This window comes from Vanacampus margaritifer, chromosome 10, assembly GCF_051991255.1.
Source record: "Vanacampus margaritifer isolate UIUO_Vmar chromosome 10, RoL_Vmar_1.0, whole genome shotgun sequence".
Lineage (NCBI taxonomy): Eukaryota > Metazoa > Chordata > Actinopteri > Syngnathiformes > Syngnathidae > Vanacampus > Vanacampus margaritifer.
In genome coordinates, this window is record NC_135441.1 from 8,920,853 (window position 1) to 8,940,403 (window position 19,551).

The 19,551-nt window shown below is 38.8% G+C and overlaps 2 protein-coding genes across 7 annotated transcripts in view; both read left to right on the forward strand.

Annotated features, from left to right (window-relative positions):
• LOC144058919 (connector enhancer of kinase suppressor of ras 2) overlaps positions 1 to 8,747 on the forward strand; it is a 75,946-nt gene extending 67,199 nt beyond the window's left edge. For 3 of the 6 annotated variants that reach the window (XM_077577574.1, XM_077577575.1, XM_077577576.1), the window contains 5 exons: positions 131 to 201; positions 282 to 382; positions 3,025 to 3,778; positions 4,801 to 5,063; positions 6,019 to 8,747. In XM_077577574.1, coding sequence (XP_077433700.1) covers positions 131 to 201; positions 282 to 382; positions 3,025 to 3,778; positions 4,801 to 5,063; positions 6,019 to 6,228 — 1,399 coding nt within the window. In that variant the 3' untranslated portion in view covers positions 6,229 to 8,747. The remainder of the gene's footprint in view (positions 1 to 130; positions 202 to 281; positions 383 to 3,024; positions 3,779 to 4,800; positions 5,064 to 6,018) is intronic. The other 3 variants (XM_077577578.1, XM_077577579.1, XM_077577577.1) reach the window with 2 other exon arrangements.
• Positions 8,748 to 9,243: 496 nt separating this feature from the next.
• Positions 9,244 to 17,960, forward strand: apool (apolipoprotein O-like). Its single transcript, XM_077578987.1, has 11 exons — positions 9,244 to 9,340; positions 11,262 to 11,360; positions 11,448 to 11,573; positions 11,854 to 11,908; positions 12,600 to 12,698; positions 13,274 to 13,365; positions 13,454 to 13,558; positions 15,275 to 15,494; positions 15,618 to 15,878; positions 17,032 to 17,130; positions 17,489 to 17,960. The coding sequence occupies exons 1-11, from the start codon at positions 9,329 to 9,331 to the stop codon at positions 17,569 to 17,571; spliced, it is 1,251 nt and encodes a 416-aa protein (XP_077435113.1). The 5' UTR covers positions 9,244 to 9,328; the 3' UTR covers positions 17,572 to 17,960.
• The last annotated feature ends 1,591 nt before the right edge of the window (positions 17,961 to 19,551 follow it).

Sequence of the window (19,551 nt, forward strand, 5' to 3'; positions counted from 1 at the left end):
CTTCCAGTTACCCAGTATAACCCAACATTTCCACCCTTTCCTTTTTTTATTAACCCACGGTTTCCTTTTGACGTAATCTGCCACTTGTTTCTCATTTTAAATGATGAATTCATGTTTCATTATTTTAAAGGTGGATGAACCGGCTTGGATTGGCTGCTATTGGCTACACACCGGATGACAAAGTGCCACGTCCAGATGAAGGTGAGACAGACTGACTCTCATTTAAAGCGTTTGGTTTTCTTCTAAACTTCAAATGTTCCTTCCTGCTTTTCTCAATTTAGACTACTGGAGTGAGAGTGATCAAGATGAGGTTGATGGCTCCATGACACTCAAACAAGAGGGACCGTCCTCTCTCTGCGATACTTACCACCGCACACCATCAGTGAGTACAAACTTAACAACATCTTTGCCGTGTCCCATTCTGATTAAATATTTTATTCAAAAGACAGCCACGCTTTTAAGTGCTCTCGACATCAATAAATCACAAGATTATCTGGTTCGGGAAACAGCCGAGTCCGTGCCTTGTGTTACGCTGCCAAGTCACAGTATGTCCAATAGATGGCAACAACTAGCCTGCATTAGTGTATGTACTATTTTAGACCAGGGTTTTGGAGTAAGTCACCTATGTGCAAATCACAAGCAAGTGTCGCGCCGCAACCCTCAAGTCTCAAGCAAGTCCCAAATTACTGTGGGGAAAAAAATGCAAGCAAGTCAAGTCAAGTTATTACTTGATTCGAGCAGGTCACAAGCCAATTTGCTCAGTCACAACAAATATTCGTGATAATATATATATATCTTTTTTTTTAAATCACTAATCATAAAACTAAATAGTATATGGTACCTTTAAAATGTAAATAAACAACAGCTAAGATTATGATTCGTTTAATTTATTGCACTGAATTGTTTTAAGGTTGATGATGTTCAAATGATACTATGCATACACCATTTTTTAACACCCAGCAGTGGTATTGTGCAGTATTGCTTCCTTAAAAGGGTGGAGCCTGTTAATTTGTAATTCTTTGGTCATTACAAAACCATTACCTTACGTGTGACATTGAAAATGGATGGGGAGAACACAAAGCATGCCTCTACTTAAACAATGTCTAAATAACTACATGCCAGGAAAAATGAACAAAAAGTGCTGAATATAGTCCATTGCTGTTATTCCTTGTGTTCCTCTTCTTTGCCGTCACCTTATACATTTATAGTCGCCAACATAGCTATTGTCATTTGTTCTAACACTCACTGGTGAAAACAAGCCAGATCAGGGTTTATCATTCAAAACTGGGTTTAGCTGACCTAAACTGTACCAATTGGTGGAAGTATGTCCCTAGAGAGTGGTTCTTAACCGCGGTCCTCGAGTACCCCTATCCAACCTGTTTTCCATGTCTTCCACAGCCAACACAGGTGTTTCAAACGATCAGCTAATTAGCAAGCTCTGCATGAAGCCTGTTAACGATCCTCAGCTGTGCTGGCTTTGGAAGACTTGGAAAACAGGCTGGACGGGGTACTCGAAGACCGGGGTTGAAAACCAGTGCTCTAGAGGATGTTTGGACATTGAGTTGAAATGTTAAGCCCACATCCCGCTACGGGGCAAATGTTTGTGATGCGACCAAATGTTGATTTTACGTCAGAGTGCACTTAAGGTCGCAACATTTCCTAAACGTTTTTAATGATACCTAAACAGTTAGTGGTTTTCTAAACAGTTTTAATGTTTTTTCTTGTTGCCATGTTCAAAAATTTCCTTGCGACAAGATAAAAAAACATTAAAACTCTAGGTGAACGTCCGGCCAACATTTGGTGAATGTTTGCAAGCCTTGAAGAAGCCCTGATCTGAGAACGCATTCGCCTCTTTCGCCAGCTTTCGTAAACATTTACCCCTCAGTGGGATACTGTCCTTAAGCCTGTATCCCACTGAGGCGTGAAGCTTTGCAGCGCTAACGAATGTTGATTTGATTTCACGTCAGGGTTTATTCAAGGTCAGTCATAATGGTTCTCTAAACAGTTTTAATGTTTTTTCTTGTTGCAAGGAAATTTGTCCAAAATTTCTTTGAAACATGAAAACTGTTATAGCCCGTATTGAACGTTCGAGATGCTAGAGAATGTTGATTTCACGTCAGGCTTTGTCAAGATTTTTTCACTGTCACATTTCCTCAACATTCTTTAATGTTCCCTCAACAGTTTTAACTCATTCACTGCCATTGACGCCTATAGACGTCAAAAATTAATTTGAACTATTTCTATTAGTTTAACTTTTTCCCCCCACTTTTGTTAACAAGAGTATGAAAACCTAGATTTTTTTACTGTACATTTAGAACAGATATAAAATTTGTGATTAATCGATTAATTACAACAACAAAAAAATTATCGTCTGATGCCCCTAATTTTTAATAATATTTTCTTCTTTTTTTATTAGGGGCATCAGGCGATTATTATTTTTTTTATTGCAATTAATCACATGACTTCACTAGTTAACTCAAGATTAATCAGAAATTTTACATCTGTTCTAAATGTACAATGCATTTTTTCTAGGTTTTCATATGCTTGTTGAAAAAGTGAAACTAATAGAAATAGTTCAAATGAATTTTTGACACCTATAGCCATCAATGGCAGTGAATGAGTTAATGGTTCTCTAAACAGTTTTAATGGTTTTACTTGTGACAAGAAAACTGTTAAGAGAACCATCAAGTGACACGTTTAGAGAGAGATTAGGAAACGCTGCGACCTTGAAGGAACCCTGCTGAACCCTGACATGAACTCAACATTCGCTAGTGTCCCAAAAGTTCATCTCGCAGTGGAATACTTTACCATTCTCAGCTGAGCCACATAACAGCCATGTCCATCTTTTTTGGAGTTATTCATCTGACATCTCATTGCTTTTTTGCTCTCATCTTTTGGTCTCTTTACGCTCTGCTTTTTTCTGTTCCCTCCTTTCACTCCCCAACTTGATATCCTTCTTGTTTAAACACCCGCTTTTCCTATTGTAACCCACCTGTCCTATCCTACTTACCCATGTCTACAAAGTCGAACCTCCTGCACACTTATGACCAAATCCCCCGTTCTGTCAGCTCCATGAGCCTCATGCGCTCCACTCCGTCTCCCCTTCCTCTACCAATGAGTGCCTCCACCTCCCCCATCCCTCCACAGATGGTCTCTTCCACCTCCCCTCTTCCCCTGCAGGTGAATTCTTCTAGCCCCTTCCCAGAGCCAAAGCATGGGCGGCATTTTTCCAGCGAGTCCACCCACTCCCACTCATCTGCAGAAGACCAACGTGGAGAGGGATTAGGCATGGGCACAGGAACAGGCAGCACCAGTACCCACTCCTCAGGTTGCCGGTCTTCACATCGTGAGCGTCGCTCCTGGCAGGACCTTATCGAGACCCCCCTAACCAGCGCAGGGCTGCATTTCCTCCAGACAGCACCGGGAGAAAGTGATTATGGTGGCCTAATGGGGGGCATGCCTGGTGAGATGGGGCTGTATGGAGGACTTGGCAGACAGGGCATGTCCCCGGAGAGACGCAGGCAGGCTACCCTGCCGGTACGCCGACATCACGCCGCAGAGAGAGACAGGGATCGAGATGGGCCTTTTCCTCTGGAGCGTGGTCCGTATACACACAGCTACACACACCGACGCTCCCATAAGCAGCGCAGCCAGAGTCTACCCAGGAATAGGGACCCATTTGGAGGAAAGCTGATACACTCATCACCTCACATGGAGGAGAGAAGCGAAGATGAGGAGGCAGAGAGGCAGGCTGCGGATATACTCGAGGGTGAGGAGGGTAAGAAAGTTGGACCTTGTCTTCTTTTTTTTAAGATTGGATAATGAGTCTGATACAGTATATCCATAAAAATAGTCATATAGTACTGATTAAATCATTTGTACGAATAAAAAGATGGAATTTTCCTTTTTCCCTCCCCAGACAATTGGGTTTCTGTTAATGTTTGAACAGAGACCTAATTGTGTTCTAATGATGTTCAATATTGTGTCGGAAGAGTGGCATTTGTTACCAAAGTATTTATTTACATATGAATATTTATAAAGTATTGTAAAGACAAGTACAGGAGGACAAGCAACTGTACAAAGTGACATCACCAACTAACAATGTTAGCACAAATATGTCAGCAAAAAAAAAAGGGTAATCAATTGCCTCACTTTTTGTTGTTGATCACAAAATAAATGAATAAAAATTTTAAAAAATGGTTATTTCCATAATCTAACATCAATTATTATTAATTTATTTAAACTTAATTTGACCTAGTAAGGCAACTAAGAGCAGATTGTTATTTGCAATGTCAACTGTAGACAGAGTAAAATAACTAAATAACTAAAATGACAAAATAACAAGTAAAATAAATTATGAAACATATACACAAAACATCAAACAAAGCATAAAATAATACATTGAATATATATATATATAAAATACATTTTATTTGTTAAATATGACCTTTTTTGAAATAAGATTTTTTGGTAATCAATTTTATTAAGTTGCAGCTATTTTATGTTTTTAAGTTATTCATACCCAAAAACTAGTATAGTTCAATTTAATCCAAAATTATTAGTACAAAATAGCCTACTCATAAAACCATACATAGTTACACCAACTTAAAAAAGTAAGTAGTATTTTTTTTTATAAAACTTTGAGTATTGTGTACTTAATCTATTTTGAATGTTCGGGTTTACAGTGTTACTGGCTTGACACACTATTGCAATAAATTTGAACATGCCCCAAAGGGGGGGGGGGGGGGGTCAATTATTAACTCAATATCTCTTCTGTGCTTCCTCCTCTTGCTACCTCAGACTTGCGAGAGTTGAGAGTTGAGAGCAGAGAGAGGAGGGTCTCAGAGGGAAGGGAGCGACGGGTGTCAGATGGACGTGAACCTGAGCCATTGGATGGCCTAGAGCAGCTGTACCGGGCCCTGGAGCAAGCCAACGTTACAGCGCTAGGTGACCCAAGACCCTGTAGCAGGCAGGAACTTCGACGAGGTTTCAATCAGAGAGTCAGGGACCCCCTTCTGAACGACAGACTGCACCGCGTCAGAGCACTACGCAGCACCTTGAAGGTAGCTAAAAGACAGATGTTTATTTCCAGAAATTTTTTTTTTATCATAGTAGAATATAGATTTTCACCAAGGAGAAGGAATTTTCATTTGGAACAGCACCAAAAATGTAATCATCTTTTTTAATGTTAAACAGATGTGGGGAGGGTTTGGCTGGATCTGCACCAAAATGAAATGGGTTCTTGTTTGGCTGATCAAGTCATTTTTGCATAATCCTACTAACGAACAAACTACAATGGCCATCATCAGAGTGCAAGGACAAACAATCCTAATTTAGATGACCACCAAATTACCCTCATCAGGTGGCACCTCCCGAGTTGTCTATTCTGGCACACAGTACAGGTTGACGTCAGATTTTCCCTATCGAACATACAGGAAAGGAATTCATCTTAATACAGTAAATCTTTATTGCTACATCCTTAACATTCATACACTCTAAAAGGAAGATAAGCACTGTCACTGTATATTAAAACTAATGATACAGCCTGCATAGGGAGGATTATTGCTTATGATTTTTTTCTCTTTTATTATTGATGTCAACTTTTTGAGCCATATCGCACTGGCAAGTGCTTCAGATAAATGATCATATTCAGGTAAATTTGCTGTTGTATGGTCATCATACTTTTTACCACCATTGTCTGGTACTCTTTAGTGGTAGCACACACAAAAATCATGGCAGCATAGCTCAGTGGTAGAGTAATTGTCTCCCAAACCTGAGATTGTGGGTTTGATCCCGCGTCCTTGTGACCATATTGAAGTTCCCATAAGAAAGATATGTACAGTATATAGAATGTGAAGTCAGTGTGAAGCGCTTGAAGTTCCTTACTCGGTACATAGTATAGTATACAACTGAAAGACCATTCAATCTACACGCCTTTATTCAGAACCATCCAATACTTTCATTTGTTCTTTCATGGCCCATAGTTGGCACCTAATTGTGGTCTCCTGTCTCCCCCAGGCCAAAGAGTCTGAGCTGGCGATAATCTGCGCCCTCTTGGAGGACCCAGGCCTGTGCTCCCAGACCTTCAGAGAATGGAAACAGTGGCACAGCGAGCTCTATTCCGACATCTGTCAACTCAGCCCTGGCACCAATGGCCAGGACGATCTCTCCCCGCTGAGTGCTCCCATCATGACCCACACACACTCCTTTATCGAGACCCATGTGTGAGATTGAGGACAGGACTGGACTCTCTATCTATCAATTCCAATCTTACATACAGCATACACACACATACAATAAGACACTTTGTTACGTGTAAATATAGAGGGAACAGTCTGAGACATGTGTATGAGTATACTTTTGATAACCGAGGACCCCACAGGGTGCCTGTTGCATGCCTGAACAGAAACCATTAATCTTCTTTTGTCAGTGGAACTCAGCATAAAGTCCACATGCCTGTCAAGAACGAAATGGGGATAATGGATATGTTTGGACATGTTACTGTACATGTCCTTTGTATACTCAATTTTATTTTTGCTCTACTTCTGGTTGATTTTCGGGTGGAGGGGCATCTATGTAGCAGCAATACAGAGGAATTCTTTCACCACAACACTGTACTTTTGTACTAATGAACTTGCACCCAGAGCCACCAATCCGCCCCCTTCACTGTTTCGCTTTTATTTTCTCCTTGCATATCATGCTGGTAAGTCTTATTCTATGTTGATCTGACAAGTGAATTGTGGGAAAAGTAAGCTCAGAGACTCTGTTTAAAGACTGTGAAAGGTTTGCCATTAGTGTTGGTTAATCTCTCTTTACCAATGAAAAACAACCACTGCAGTCCACAAGAATCATTTTTCTATACACACAACTTCAAACTGTGAAAAAGTTAGACTCCTCTGTTTGTGTGCAAAGCTACAGTTTAACCTTTGTTTTCTTAACACCACTCCAGTCTATTTTCTCCGTCGTCATCTTTTTATTTTTGGTCTGTTCTCTTTCTAAGATTGTGTATATGTGTATACTACTGTAAATGTTCCGTTCCACTACCACTGTGATTTGCTTTTAGAGAGGAACACTGAGAATATGTATTTGAATGTGTGCATTTTTTTCATTTTTATTTGTATAATTTTTTTGTTAAACTGTGATAGCAAGAGTCAGTCACTGCAAAGAATGCACTTTCTACGTATTTTCATCTCATTGGTCTGTCTTATTGGCCTCTACCATTGCTGTTCAAAATATCAGGTAAAAGCATCTCATTTTCTGAAGATTTATGTACAGTCGACTAATATATTTAAACATAGACAAATATATAACTATATTTACGTTTTGTGTCATAAATATAATGTAAAGTATGATGTATTCTATGCCAAGGTTTTGCATTGTACCCCTCTTTACACTGTTGCTGAGATGCAGTTTAACTCAGAGCAAACCCCGCCATTGACCTGAGGGACATTTTTTATTGGTATACAGAAACATTAAGGCTGACACATAGATATTCTTCTGGTTATGCGTTGCATGAGAAAAGGCCTGGGAGAGATTTAATTGGACAGGGTAAAATATTATGGATCATTTTTCTCAATTCTTTTAAACTCCACATGATTGCAGGATTGAGCGACTTGTAGTGCATGATACACACAGGTATACCATTGAAGAGTGATTTTTGAGAGACTTTTGTGTTTAGAGATTTGAGGGATTCTTCCTTCTATATATCTGTGTTAAGACATGCGCTGTAAAACAACTGGAAGATTGGTGGTGGACAGACTAAAATCAACATTGGATGCATTGCCTCCGTCAACAATCTACTGTAACACAAATTTTGTTTATGTACCACAGAGTGAGCCTGAGTCACAAACATACTGTCACTTTACAAACAAAAGCTTGTTCTTGACTTAATGAGATGATATCCGTCATGTCTGGCCTACACCTTGCTAAAGACTCAATAGTGCCCCCTGGAGTGAACGACTCAGATGTGTAGCACCTACCGCATCAAGCACTATAGTATATTTAGGTATGCTTCACCTTCTACTGTTATTCTTTTAGTATAGCTTTGGTTTGTATCATCATGTTACACGCTTGACAAATATGAAACACAACCCAGAGCTCTGTTTTTTGAATTGTTTATTTGAGAGTACCACAAAGAAACTAAATGATGCAAGCACTTTCCCTGTGCCTCTCAACCCTCTCTTTGGCAACGTCAAACTGACTATACTGGTGGACTTCCTACATACACATAGCTGTAGAGGATTGGGAATGCAGTCTGGTCTGCAGAGTTCTATATGGTACTCATCGTTTGGTTGGTTGTCTTTTCTTTTTTTTTATTTCCCACCTTCTGCTCAGTGAAACAGGAACTTGACTGTATACAGGGGGCAAGTTCTGATTTGTGGCCACAGACTTTGTTATCACGCCCTCGTCTTTGTGTGTGTAGATCTGCAGAACCAGGCCGAAAAGGGAGATTCACTGTGTGTCCTTTCAGGGGTGTACACCTCATGGTACATTGCACAGGTGTGTAAGATGTAAGTTGCACTGCGACATAAAAAAGGAACATATTGCTCTTTTTCAAGGATGATACTAGCTTACTGTAATTCTGTACAATAAATGGACTAAAGATGATATTAAAAAAAGAGACAAGTACATTTATTCTTCCTAAAGTAGCCTTTTTTGGTTTCATATATATGAATATATATTACAAAAAAATACAGATTGTAAGTTGTTAAACTTTGACTCCAATAAACTGAATCCTCTGCACTATATGAGCTCGCTTTTGCCTATATGCCTCAATTTTCTGGGAGTAATGAATAACGTTACACATTCAATCCTTCAATATTGCACTTAATTTGAGAAAGTGCATACATTTTTTTCTATACCATTTTTTTTTAGATCACCCACTTCTATTTTGCAAATGCATGAGTCTCCTCCCTCTCACCGTTTAAATATTATTCAGCATTATATTTGCAATACATTGGATACACAATATATGTATTTGCAATACATTTGACCGTAATAATCATCATTCACAGAGACACAAGGCAATATAAAGCAACTCGATGCATAAGTAAAATCAAACAAACAAACAATGGTGTCAGAATACTACAGTGGGACAAAAAAAAGTGTTTGGCCAGTTTCCCATAGACTTCCTATTGCATTTTGGCCAAATACTTTCTTTTTAACCCACTGAATATTTAGTTTAGAAAGCATGGATAATGATCTCGTGATTACAATAAACTGCAGTACTATTTTTTTACGGATAGATGGCAGTAGCTAATCATGATTTGGAGATCTCGAAGCTGCAGAGTGGAGTAGTCCCAGAAGAAGAAGAAAGAGGAGCGGTGTCATGGCGGCCAAGGTGAATAGTATAGCTATATTCAATACGGCAAACTTTCTATGTAGCAAATTGTTTATTTATACTGAATATTTAAACGATGTGTTAATGCCTGACATTTCGGTGTTGTTTGTAATCAGCTATATATTATACTCAGGCATTCATCCCGTATGACGAAACATCTGGGAATGCCTGGCAGAATGAAAACAAGGCTAACGATTCAATATTACATGCAGTTGACAGCAGTTAGCCCTCGTCTACCTATCCACCAGTGGTTTAATTTTCAAGAACTGCACTGGCCACGCTATTTCAAAAGGACTTATTTGTACCTTCATTCGGCTGCAGGTAGTAGAATTTGCAATAATGTAATGTGGCGAAAAGTAGAAAATGCAGTCAAGGTTCTGTATGTCATACCTCCTATGCAAAGTGCGGTAACTTGAACTTCCACTGATAAGTGTTATTAGTCAAAGGAAAAACACGCTTATTAAATTAGAGTAGAGCCAAAATAGCCAAATTGACAGAAAAGTATGCGAATCTTTTGGAAATGCAACTGTATATCTGCATACATACATATGTTATAAAATGTGCACTGATCGTCTTCTACGACAAAAGACAAATGCAGCCTGTTTAAACAAATTCTACACAAACAATTATGTATTATATTATTTTTTCCCTATTATTTTTGAACGTTTTAGTTTTAAACTCATCTTGCAGCAAACATGTTCTCTCCAGTTAGCCTACAGTAAAGACATGTACCTGATTCACATGTTAGATTATCCTCAAGAAGATTTTTAAAAACTTCCTCTAACTCAGAAGGAAATAGGAACATTTTCTCAAATTCACACTTTTTAGTTGACAATGATGTTAAAATTGAAAACATTTGGTGCTAAAAAATCATAGGTTAGCTTAAGATATTGAAATATCAGATAATCATAACTAATTTCAAAAGCAGGACAAAGTGGTCTAAATTACCTACCTCACCTTTTGTTAAGATTGAACTGATGTAGTAGGGGCTAAACAAAGTGTGATTAGCAGCTGGTGCATTGATGAAGATGGCAGCTAGTAGATGTGAGAATCAGTGTTGTGAATTATACACATTAACCAGTGACCACCAACACTTCATACGTACTTCGCAGTAATATGCTTCACACCCAGTCACGTCTCTCATCCCCAATTGATTACGAGAGACGCACTGATGCCGCTTCGCTTCCCTTCTCCTGAGTGCCTCACTTCTCGCCGGAATTAAGCATTTTTACAAAGCAGAGGGAAAACTGCAGCCCTTGGTATTAATGATCACTGTTGAGGATTTTTTTTTTTTTATCCACAAAAATCGGTGATACATTATAGGGCTGGGCAATATGGCCCAAAAAATGTAATCTAGATTTTTACAGACATTCGGGACGATTACGATTTTAATCGATTTTAATCTAAAAAACCCAATAAAACATTTATTTAAATGTTTCATTTGTTCAAAAATAATTTCTGTGCAAAATGTTCAGACAACAATAATGTATACTGATTCTAAATTAGTTTTGACATAAACTTAACATTCATATTTTTTTCTTAAATGCCACAATTAAGTAGTTGGTAGCTATTGTAAACATGTCTTGTAAAGCACCCATCCAGCATTCTGCCACAAAACATAGCAACAACAGCTTTTAATAATTCAAAAGAAAAAATTCGGGACCACTGGTTTATCGTTGGAGTTATAAAACACCTGTAAAATCTGCTACTTGATGGTGCAATGTAAAAGAAAAAACATTCATCGAAAGCCAACTTAAATATTTTTAATGTTGCATGCATACTAATAGTGTTTTTGGCACGTGAGGAAATTAAGGTTTATATTTACTTCCTCACTCTATATTAAACAGTTTAGAAAAGATTTAGATTTGTAATGTTTTATTTTAGAAAGTCAGACTCAACACTGTGTTGTCTATTTTCCTAGGTGGCTATGGTGGCCGTCCCGGCGGTGCTGGGCATAGCCTCTATTAGAGTGTACACCATTAGTGAAATGCCCACCGAAGGCCTCATTACGCGAGAGAAGGTACCCCTATTTGTCTTGAAGGAGGCCAGTCCACTGTGTTTTGTATGTGACAGTTTCACCATAATAATGTTATACCTTTGTACCTAGCTGAACATCTACACCCCAGTGACAAAGTCTGCTCAGGTCCAGAGTGTTCCTGATCAGCCGGGGCAGATTGAGAATGGCCTAGCTACAGCGAGAGAAGGCCTGCTACCCTTTGTCCGTACAGTGAAGGTACTCGGCTCTATTTAGACTTTGTCAAGTTAGTGACCATTATGTTTTGGCACAATCCCACATTTTGCAAACAGCTTTGCTGGCAGAAGAGTTCAAAAGTCCCACAAGAAATAGCGTTTGTTGTTGCAGTGACGTAACACACTGTCATAATATTTGACAGTCTGCTATAGTGTTGTATAAAGTGGTGGAGAACCACCTAGAGTTCCATTGTCCATGCGTGCATGTCACTTAGTTCAGTGAAGTTGCTTTTCTTGATGGCTGTGTCCCATTGTATCCACAGGGAGCCTGTGTGTCTGTGAAAAGAGGAAGTGTAAATCTATACCACGCTGGAGAGGGTGAGTTCACTGTAGGTACCGGCAACTTTCACAATCTGTATTTTCATGAATGTGTTTAGATGTACAGGGCATAGAATTGTTGTTGCACTGGTGTAGAACAGTAAGAGAGCTGTATCCATGTACTCAGAAACTGCAAATGGCTCATTGAATCGCTTTGCAGTTATTTGCTTAACTGGAGCAATTAGAAAGGTAAAACATCATTTGCGGTCCCTTCCAGGAGGCAGCGCGTATACTTTGAAGAGTTTGATGCTCTTATTGTTATCACTATGCATTAGTCTGGCGACCAGAAGTTATCACGCAACCGTATGCTAAGTAGTATGTGCATAGAGTCCATTGTTTATCCTCCATTTATATTGATGACCTCTTTTTTTTCAAATATCAGAAAGAGAAAATGCTGTATCACCTGATTTATTCAAATTTGCACCCAAATGTATTGAGCTATTGCTTGGCATATGATGTCAGCCACCTTTCCGCAAAGTTTTATCCAAGTCGGTTGTATATTTTTTGCTTAATCCTGCTAACCAAACAATAATCAAACCAACCAACCAATATGGGTAAAAACAATATCTTGCACAAAGGTAATTAATTACCAGTAACATGCTGCCACAGTATCAATCAAAAGTGTTAGTGTCATGAGAATTATCTGTTGAAAAGAGAGGGACATTTTATTTACTGTGTGTCTTTGTCTTAGATGTGTATTATTACTTGAAAGATCCTCCCCCGGGTTTCCTACCCAGGTTTGGCACCATCACCATGGCTGGCCTACTTGGCATGTTCTTGGCACGCAAAGGTAACGCCATCCCCAGTCACACATGCACACACAGTGTGTCGGGTCGGCTGATATGCACATTCACAAGATCATATTCGAGAATTCATTTGCATTCATTGTCAATTTTTTGTGCGAGTGTTTTATTCAATTGTTTTCTACTATTTTATTGTTATTTGATCACCTGTGCATTTAGGGAATCATCAGAAACACTCTACCAATAATGGAAAGCATTTAGTAACACATTAACATTCCTCCCCCTTTGAAAATATTTTTTATTAGTTTCAATTGTAGTTTAATTTAAAATTGAGCTTTTATAGACTTTCATTGGTGTGTACACATTGCAGAATAGCATGGATTTTTAGACACATTTATTTTTTCTGTGTGCATATTTGCATATCTTGTAGTATGTGCAATAGAAAATGTGATGGAAGGAATTTGCTGGTTTTCCAACAAATCTGTCACTGTCGATATGGTGCTTGCTTGTACAAACTTTGCCAGTGGTTACTTGATACAGGTAACTGAAACTCCTGATCTACTTTAACGATTAAAATGTTGAAATGATTACTTTCCCTCTTGATTGTGAAATGGTGTTTTAGGTTCTCGTTTGAAGAGGATCGCAATCCCACTGGGTCTTATGAGTGCCGGGGCATCAGTGTGCTACCCAGCGCAGGCAGTGGCTGTCCTTAAGGTGAGGACTTTGTCAGACTAACCTTGCAACCAGCCATTTATAACACAGTATTCATGCGGCAAAACACTTATTTTCTCTTGTTACCAAGGTGACAGGTAAGAAGATGTATGCTGCAGGCCAGTGGAGCCGCGCTGCTGTGTCTTCACTGCTCACCTCTAAGCCCCCAGAGCCTGATGCTGCTCCACAGCCACAGGTTATCTATGCCTTAAAGCATTCAAACAGATGCATTATGGTCATGATTATGAATGGATGCAAATTTGCAGTGTTGACACAGAGTACCAGGGAGTTTATTATTATAACGTGTTTGTGAGCAAATGTGAAACACCTCACTATAGCACTGCTATTTAATTGTTTCTCTCTAAATATTTAGTTTCTTCTTCTGCATTTGCATTTTGTAAATGCTAACAATACCGTAGATCAGGGTCCACCAATTCCTGTCCTCGAGGTCAGAAGTCCTGCAGGTTTTAGATGATTCCACCCACTAGCACACCTGATTCATATAATCAGCTCATCTGCATGCGTGATAATGATCCTGATCTTTAGTATCAGGTGTGTTGGTAGGCGGAAAGATCTCAAACCCGCATGACTCCGGACCTCGAGGGCCGGAATTGGTGAACCCTGCCGTAGATCTTTAAAGTACACAAGTAATGGGAATTTGAATTCATTTCTTCTGTCAAAGGAGAATATTAGCAATTGTTTCATTGGTTAATTTCTGTAGTTAATGACACGCTTTAGGGACAACTCCTCACTTTATATGTACACTATGCATTATACTTCCCAAAGGAGGATACTGAAAGGAGAAACCGTGTAAAGCTGAGTCCATTTTGATCATTTTAATCAATAGCTGTATTTTACAGGAGAAGAATTCTGTTCAAGGATCAAAGAAAGCATTGGATTCTAAATACACTTTTCTAGTTGATGATTTTACATTAATTTGACTCAAGTAAATGCAGTATCTGTTGCAAGCTTTGTAGAAGCAGAAGTAGAAAAATGTGATTAATCTAGATTGATTTTGGAAAATTGTGCAATTAAATAGTTGAAAGTATTTTAATCACTTGACAGCACTAGTTTTTTCCCCCAATCCCTATGGGTAACCAGTAGTGTAATAAGCTTAGTGTGAATGATTCTGTAATACAGCTAAAATATTGGTGTTGACATTAGGGCATGGGCTGATTACCTATTTGACGGTTTACTATGGTTTGAAAAAGTCAAGGTTCCAATCACTGCTAATATTAGCTGTCACCGGTAATGAGCTCTTCTTCTCTTTGTTGAGGGGATCAAGCGGTGAAGTCTTGTGAGTGTTTGCGAACATAGCATAGAATGTTTTCAGCAGGGTTCGTTGAAGTTTGCAAACGGTTGCAAAGACGTTCACAAACGGTTTTAATGGTCGCAAACAATTTTTCTTGTTCAAATGTTCAGAGCCTTTAATAAACCCTCACGAAAAACCAACAAACACTTGCAGGCCTCCGCCGCTCACACATCTACTCGAGTAAAAGTAAAAAGTATAGTGGGGTAAAACTACTCTAAGAAGAAAAATTTTGCCCCAAAAAGTTACTCAAGTAAATATAACTCGTCACTACCCACCTCTGCTCATCAATGATGAGAGACTGACTTACTAAGAAGAATTAAAATGGCAGAATAATAACATGTATTTATTTATTGAAACTTAACATTGTACACATTTTTTCTGTCCTAATTATTCTATATTTTTGTTTCGGCGACATTTTCTCTCATGGTTAATTAATCATAACGTGGCGTCAATCTAATATTGGCCCGTTGATATTGTAAAAAAAAAATTCATTTTGTAGGTTTGATGTCGTTATTTATGGTGTTTTGAATAGGGGGGAGTGGTTAGTTGAACAGGTGATATTCTCCTTTTGATTGCATTCCTTTCACGTGCTGCTCACAGGCAACTCCTGTGCCACCTCCAGAGGCTGCAGTCGTTGATGAGCCTCGTCACGCTTCAGAGCCAGGCTCAGCGCAGTGTGTTGCCATCTCAGACACTGAGGCGGGATCGGTGGAGTGTGTTCCAGCCGCTGATAAACTCATCATTGCTATCGCAGCAGAAGAGGCGTCAGTCACACTCGCCGAGATTTCAGCAGAGCAGGCGCCTGCAGAGATAGACTCAGGTACAAAAGATATTGATCTCTGTCTTCCTATTTCTCTGTCTCTATTTCTCTATGTCACATCAGTCACATGAGGCAACACGCTTGTGTTTTAATGTTGTGATCTGTCCTCCCTGGCTGGTAAAGAATCACTCAACTCGGTTCAAAGTGAGGCGCCTCAAGCCTCCAAAGAAACACCAGAGGGCGCTCTTGCTATATCTGTAGATGCCGTCACTTCATCAGAGGTCATCTCTCCGGCTCCTGATGGCACCCCGGTTGAAGCCCTGCCTGATAAGCCCACGCTAAGTTCAGAAGCAGCGACCAAAGAGTCTGCTCAAGTTGAATCGGCTCCAGCTGAGGTTCTGGCTTCCTCAGAGGACCTGCTAAAGACCTCAGATGAACCAGCAGGTAGAACTAATATTCTTCATGTCAGTATGAATCCTCATCACAGTTGATCTAAAAACAGACAATTAATGCTGGATGTCTGCATAATATTGTAAATTACATCCAGTACAAATAGGGGTAAATTAAAGTAAGTCCCTGTCACTGTTTCAACTATTTCATAGTTAAGGGGGTTGGACTTTCCCCAAAATAATCACAGGGGGAAAAAATTCCCATGGCTTATAATGTGAAATGTATCGCAAAAATATACTTGACATTTACATTGTAAATCACGTTGTGTATTCATACACATACGTTAGAGGGACGAAAAACTTGAATAAGTAATCCAACTGTAAGGGGAGAGACTCTTTGACAGCTTTCATCAAACCATTAATTCTTCTCACATCGGGCAACTCGATCAAGAATAAAAGCTGCGGCCATTCAATTGTGAAGTCTGGCTAGCGAAGCATTTATGCTTTGCTTGTGGAAGTTGATTGCTCATTTGGGGACGTCTCAGAGGAGACTTCAGGTCTCTCAGGCTTTTCTTTGTGTCTTTAAAACAATTATTATTTTTTTACATTCTTAACAAAATGACTGTCATTTTAATAGATCCTATTTCTTTTACTGCAGTTAACTCACATTATTAAAAGTATTATTCTTTTGTCATACTTGGCCATTCAAGGGGACGTTGCTTGGTCCACTACACCCCCGCACCCACCCACGTTGCCCATTTGACAATCTATCTTTTCAGGAATATGTCCGATAGCACGCTTCTACAAACAAAACGCATTATCAATTTTTATGTTGATGAAAATCCAAGTATAATTGACGTGTTGTCTTTTTCTTTTCTTTTTTACCCCCCAAAATTATTGGAAAGACAGCGGTAAATCGCCAATAAGCGTTTTTCGGGAAAACCTCCCACAAAAATAAGTGGATAGGTGCAAGTCGGCGCATTCTTCAGCACATCGTTTGTTCTGCAAAAAACCTATGCAAGGATACAAGTCTGTGACTGGTGATTTGCAATTCGGTGGGATGTTACTTTAGAAAGCTTTATTTAAATAAATTGACCAACTTTTGTAGTAGTTCAACCATGCTTTATACATCAGACACAATACAAGTGACAATGGTGTTGTTGACCCTGTTTTTTTTTTTGTTTTTTTGTGCGTATTGTCGCAACTAGTACCGGATATGGAGTCCACAGAAACGAAGCCCGCTGGATTGGTAGAGGAAGGATTACAGGCAAGCACACCCGCTGAACAGCCTGCTGCAAATGGCAAAGGTACTGTGTCATTAGGTAGACGTGGTAGAACTTGATTTGAGTGAGAGGGCTTGCAGCAATCACAACTCTGTAAAACTAAAGCAGACAAGATGACATGCTCACTCATAAGGCAAGTCATGTGACTGACACTTTAAGCCTTCTAGCAAAACATGTCTGAGTTAAATCTCTGCTTTGTGCTTATTAGACTTGTTTTATTTTCTTCAGCTTAATCTTTTTTCTCAAACTATCGTAGTTAAAAATGAGTGTCAACACTAGATTTACCACTGCAAGAGTATTGGTTACGGCAAGAAAATGTTTCTAAATCCAGAATGCATTATTCTTTCTCTGTCGTTGCATTTCTCCTGCTGGCCACCTGAAGGCGCTGGTTTTAAACCAGATCCGGCACTCTTGGACTTTGGCCAGTCCAGTCCTGAGGATGAAGACTTGTACACCACTCACTGATAAAAGTGTCTATCACACATCTCATCCAGAATGACACACACTGTTGTCAACTTGTCACACAGCATAAAAGGTGCATTTTGGTTTTTTTCGTCTGAAAACAGTGTAATTCCTGCCATAACATTTTACTTTGAGTAAAAAACAAAAACATTGGGTTTAGATATTTTTGTGGAATAACAGATGTGTGTGCATGTGTGCTACAGATGGCCGACTGTAACCCTCACATTCTGTGTTGTGATGTTTAGCAACTGATTGCTGATATGTTGCAGTCGCCACTCTCCTGACCTGAATGCACGATGCGGTGCGTTGTAAACTTGTGCAATTTTGTTATCACCCAAAAATGTTTTTGCATATTGATTAAAGAAGTCAAATAAAGCTATATTTTTCATGGATTCAGGTTCAATTGTGTTATCTGTTAAACAACAATTACTTAACCATACATCATTCATGTTTACGAAGTGAAACCATTGTAGGTTGTTCATTTTAAATTGTATAAAACACAACAAGGCTGAGTTAGGCTGTGGGTCCCCAAGCAAAGCCAGTTTGACAGATCTATATTTTTATGCATTTGCATATCCGTCCATCCATCCATTTTCTTAACCGCTTGTCCACACAATAATAAAACATAAATACAAGGTAACAAGACAAAGACAAAATTATTGTTCAGGAGAAGAAAATAAGCCCGAGGGCTTATGAAATCATCCCCTTAAAAATAAAAACACAAAAGCTCATCTACTGTAAAGGGGAAACAATTATCATACATAACAAAACACTGACAAAAATGTATAAAGGAGGCTAGCATAAGATAAGAAATGGCAATGACATATAATAAATATGAATAACTCTTAATTTCACTTTGTGTAATTAATTACATTGACTGGACAGAAGGAACCTCATCAAACTACACCAAACATTTTGTAGGTGGGTGTCTAAGGAGTTCTAGATCTTGGGACCACACATTTTGATAAATATTTTGTGGTATGAGGACTGGTGGTAGTGCAACAAGGTAATTGAATGTTCATCTGGTTTCTTAGTAAGTAGGGATGAGTATCAAATGATAACACAGTTATTCATCCCTTATCAACAGTTGCATGCCTGGAATTTCTTGGTTGTGATGAATGTATTCAAACATGAAAAGACATGGTTGCAGCATTTTAATAGATTAAAGTTTAAATTTATTGAATCAGTGTGCGGATGGTGCTTTACTGGTTGAGTTGGAGATCATTGTGCTGTATTATAAATCAAGATTAATATAAAGCACCCCGGACAATGTTATAGTATGTTAAATATGGATACATTCAGCTGTAGTATAATGTCATAAAGCAAGATCGAGTTCACAAGAGACTCTCCTGATAATACCATAAGACTTCATAATTGTTTTTGCATACATTCTCAATACATTACCCCACCACGATCTTTCATCAACTAATATAGCAAGATGTTTGATGCATCTATTTGATTTCAATGTTATTTATTAGGAGCTTATGTTGGCATTTCTAATTACCGGTACACTTCTGAGGTCCGGGTGACAAATGGCAATATTTGTGTTATCTGCAAACATAATGGGTACAAACAACGCAAATATCACAGCAAAATCCTATGAAAATAAAATAAAAAATGAAACAGTAGGGGGCCCAGAATTGACCCTTGAGGCACACCAAATTTTAGTTTTGCTATCCTAAGCCGCTTCTCGATTGTACGGAATGGTTCTACACCGAAATGGTCAAATCTTTATAAGCTTAGAATGATTATTGTTCTTTGTCACATCAACAGTCCCGAAGGCCTAAAAGACGACCCATTATGGCTGAGTTAGCAAAGGTTAAAGGTCAGGTACAAAATACAATACAGTATATAACATGTATTATGTCATCTCTCTTCTGGGCTATTTTTCATGGTATTAGTTTTTTTCTTTAGTTGAATAACTATTGACAGGATTTTCTGCTTCCAAAACCATTCCTGTTAAGTGATATCGATAAACTCATT

Excerpts from the sequence above, each read along its gene's own strand:
- apool (XM_077578987.1), top strand. Across the intron at positions 15,495-15,617 it reads GCCTGCAGAGATAGACTCAG|AATCACTCAACTCGGTTCAA; the intron begins GTACAAAAGATA and ends TGGCTGGTAAAG. Across the intron at positions 15,879-17,031 it reads GACCTCAGATGAACCAGCAG|TACCGGATATGGAGTCCACA; the intron begins GTAGAACTAATA and ends TGTCGCAACTAG.